The sequence below is a fragment of the Citrus clementina genome, unplaced genomic scaffold (assembly GCF_000493195.1).
Source record: "Citrus clementina cultivar Clemenules unplaced genomic scaffold, Citrus_clementina_v1.0 scaffold_5, whole genome shotgun sequence".
NCBI lineage: Eukaryota > Viridiplantae > Streptophyta > Magnoliopsida > Sapindales > Rutaceae > Citrus > Citrus x clementina.
Window position 1 is genome coordinate 26,606,767 of NW_006262201.1, and position 4,100 is coordinate 26,610,866.

Sequence of the window (4,100 nt, forward strand, 5' to 3'; positions counted from 1 at the left end):
AATTAATTCAAATTGTCCTCCCATGAAATGACATTCTGTAAAATATTTCCAAATTTTTGTAAACAGCAACTTACACCACTTAAGAAGATAAAAAAATTTCATCAACTCGCCCCTTTTATTTCTTTATTTTTTGAATAAGAATAAGGTAAGTTGAAGTTTACAATAATTTATAAGTTTCTTAAAAATTATCATTTCACAAGAGTAATCTGAAATTTACTCTTTTATTAATTCGTTATCTTAACTTTGACAGGTTTTAAAAAATTTGTAATATTTCTAGTTAATTTGATATTTGTGATCCTTCTATATATTTTGCAGGTTGAAGAATGATTTCTTGGGATGTATATTTTCAAATACAAAACACTGATGCTTTTGGTCGCATGTATAACGATCATCTCTTGGTGAATAAGCTAGGGCCTGGATAAATTCAAATATCATAGATAAATACTTTATGGTTTATAAACATCTGCTTTTGCTTTGGATTTTGATAATCTTTTGAATAATTCCTGTGGGAAAATATATATTTGCAAGACTGGCTTTCTGCTTCAATTATTAATTTCTGTAACATTTTTATTAATTTTTTAACAGTAAATCTGATCAATTTTTTTAAAAAAAATAAGCCTGCACTCTACTTTGAACACTCTAATTTTTAATAAAAAATACCAATACAAAAATACCCCTAACGTAATTTACTAATAAGTATAATTCAATTTAAGTTGGTAGAATAATATTGCTCTTAACACCATTTAACGCACACTCAATTCATTATTGTGTTATATAGGTGTTTTTTATTTTACTAATGCAGTAATGCTATATCGAAAGGGATCTATATGAAATAATTTTAAAACTATACGCATAAATAAAAAATAATTCAATAAAATAGGGATCCCAAGGATAGGCCCCTTCCAAAATAATTTGTTATTTTGTTTGAGTAAAACGGCACCGCATCCATGAAACTTAAAATATCCCCCCTCTATAAGTCTATATATATAAATATAAATAAATAACTACCGCAAGAACCCCATTCAACGTCTTCTCTCTGTGTCTTTCTTTCTTGGGCTGTGGGTTGAAATTGGAGGTCTTTTGCTGAATAAATAACAAATAAAAATAAAAATATCAACAAATAAACAAATAAAAGAATGGTGCAGTTAGCAGGAGCAGCAAGTGATGTGTTGTTGATAAGTCCATCAACTGGAGGTCTCAGTTTTAGTTTCAGACAGCACTTCCATTCTGTTCCTCATTCCAAGTATCTTTGTTCTTCACTTTTTTTCAAGGTAAGTTTTTTTTAATCATCATCATCATTATTATTATTTCATTTCCTTTGAACAATTTTATTATCTAGGTTTGCTTGATAGAATAATTTTGATTAGTAGGAGCAGGAAAACGGAAAGTTTTAATTTATACACCCATATGGTCATTTTACTTTCTGCAACTAACCAAAATGATAAGCTCCACTTGTTTTAGCTGAGCTTGATAGATGTTTATGGTTTTTGGCATAATCTTATATGTTAATTAATTTGTGGTTCACAATTGTCCTTATATATTTCTTCTGTAGATAAATTTTATTGATAGATTTTAAGAGAGAATAATTCGTGATCTGTTGCCCCCCGGGGCCCTGCTCGAGTGGTTTCTTTTTTTGGCCATCCGAGTTCGAATCCCGGAAGAGAGGTAGGAGGCTAAAAAATTGATTTGGACTTTGTCTGTTCTCAAAATTTGTGGTATAATATTTATTGTCTAGATGATGCCTTGGTTCTTGGGCAACCTTGTCTTATGTACTTCTGTTTTAAAAATATAATTAGGATGCTCGCTTCAGTGATTTTCATGTTGAGACTCTAGAGGCCTTTTAGTGAGTCTTGATTAGCAATAGGAAAGAAAAGAAGAAATCCTGAAAAAAAAATATTGAATTTGAGAATTGCAACATAATTGGGAATGTTGTAGCTTATAATAAGTGTCTTGAAATGGTTATCCTGTGAAAGAGAATAATGCGCAAGGGAAGGTGAAGAAATAAAAGTTTGACTTTTTAATAATCTGGTTTAGTTGATACTATCAGTAACAATACTATGTTGCTTAATAGATATAACTGCACGACAAAGTATAAATTATAAGATTCCAAGCACTTATAGTTTTCTGTAGAAATACTTAAAACTGTGAACATCTGTTAGACTAGATTACAGTTGTCATGGGCCTACCTCAGGCAAAGTTTGGTTCCGTTATGTTGCACTCTGGTTACAGGGCCAGAGGATCGTTATTTTTGGCTTGAGGCTTGATGCAAAATCTGCATGTATTTTTTTTTTTTTTTTCATTTGCTTTTTAATCATTTCTTAGTGTTTCATACAATCTTTTCTCTACTAGAGATGTCCGTCATTCTGCATCCCAAAGCTAGGAAATGGAATGGACAAGTGCCGCATGAGAGACTTAACAGTTAGAGCATCAGGGAGTTCAGATCGGAATGTGGTACCAATTGCTCCTCTTCAGTTTGAATCCCCTGTTGGCCAGCTTTTAGCGCAAATATTGCAAACCCATCCGCATTTACTCCCTGCGGCCATTGATCAGCAACTGGAGAACATTCAAATTGATAAAAATGTCCAGAGAGAAGATACTTCTCAGGATCTCCTTTACCAGTGAGTTAAATCTTCATCCACCACTTCTTTTGAAACTCATTTCCATCTAACAGTTTGTCCAATTTATGAGTCCTATTCATGTCGTAAGCTAGCAAGACCATGTGCTTGAAAAATGCAGTTTTATCTCATATTTTGGGGCTTTATTTTCAAACATGATGCCACTTACAGTACTTTGGGTTGCTAGGGAGATAATTTTATTTGGAATGCAATACCAGAGATGATTTGATAACCAACCTGTTTAGTTAGTCTTATAGCTTAGTTGAGTTTAGTTGCCTGGTAGACCATATGGTGGCGGAAGTGGAGATAGAAGCAATAAATTAGAGACTGCTACAGTCGCATTTTGGATCACTTAAAGCGAACCTATAATATTCAGAAAGAGGATGTGCTAGTTACGCACTTTAGTTTCCTAAAGTAGAGCATGGTAGTTCAGCTTAGAGAAATTTGAATTATTGTCTTCTCTTCCTAAGTTATAATTCTATCTGTGTTTCTTCAGCTGCAGCCTTGGTTTATTTTACTGAACTTCATTAACCGTTGTGTGTGTCAGAGAGAGAATAGGGAAGAGTAAGTTAGAATATCTAACTTCTGGCGGACTAACACAATAGAATTTGAGACCTTAGCCAAAAATTCTTTATTAGGTTTATTGATTTTTGATATTAAGAGAAAAAAACATATCAATTGAATATTATGTTGTAGGATATTCTATTCCTCTATGCCTCTTGAGATATCAAATTGTTAATTAAATTTTAAATTCAAGTTTTGCTGACACATCTTAGCAATAATACATTATAAAACTAACTTGAATTGCTTGAAGCACATTGTCAAATCCTCCTTTACCATCCAGATTCAAGAATGATATGTTTAGAAGAAAATTTAGTGTTCGAAATTTAATTGGGCATAAAATAGTCACATTTGAATGATTCTGCTAAAAGACAATGGTAGAGTTTTGGAAGAACAAAAGTTATTAAAAGAAGGGAAACAAATATGGGCTGGGAGCTATAACACATGTAAACTAATTGTTAACTACTGCAAAATTAGCTTATTTGAACCTAATTTATTATTATTATAACTGTATTGTGAAGATATGAGCATGCTTGGAGTTCTTTCTTTTCCAGTTTTATCAATTCTGTCCACGACATTCAAAATGTTAAAATATGTTTTAGCAAAATATTTGAACTGTTTGCCTGGTTTTAAATGTGTTCCCAGGTGTTTTATTTTTATTTTTCAGCTCAATTTTTATCAAAAGTTGTTAAATATCTTGGTTACTGTTACTGAGTAGCCACTATAACTGAATCCTTTGAATTGTAGGAGAATAGCTGAAGTCAAAGAGAAGGAAAGACAGAAGGCAGTGGAAGAGATAATATACTGCTTGATAGTCCAGAAATTTGTGGAGAATGATATTTCAATGATTCCTAAGATAGGAGAAACCTCAGATCCTGTCGGAAGAGTGGATTTTTGGCCAAACCAAGAACAGAAACTAGAATC

At 32.2% G+C, this 4,100-nt stretch overlaps 1 protein-coding gene across 1 annotated transcript in view; it reads left to right on the forward strand.

Annotated features, from left to right (window-relative positions):
* The first annotated feature begins 1,026 nt into the window (after positions 1–1,026).
* LOC18041517 (UV-B-induced protein At3g17800, chloroplastic) overlaps positions 1,027–4,100 on the forward strand; it is a 3,738-nt gene continuing 664 nt past the window's right edge. Inside the window, exons 1-3 of the mRNA XM_006432626.2 lie at positions 1,027–1,271; positions 2,350–2,618; positions 3,924–4,093. Of these exons, the coding sequence (XP_006432689.2) occupies positions 1,137–1,271; positions 2,350–2,618; positions 3,924–4,093 (574 nt within the window). The 5' untranslated portion in view covers positions 1,027–1,136. The remainder of the gene's footprint in view (positions 1,272–2,349; positions 2,619–3,923; positions 4,094–4,100) is intronic.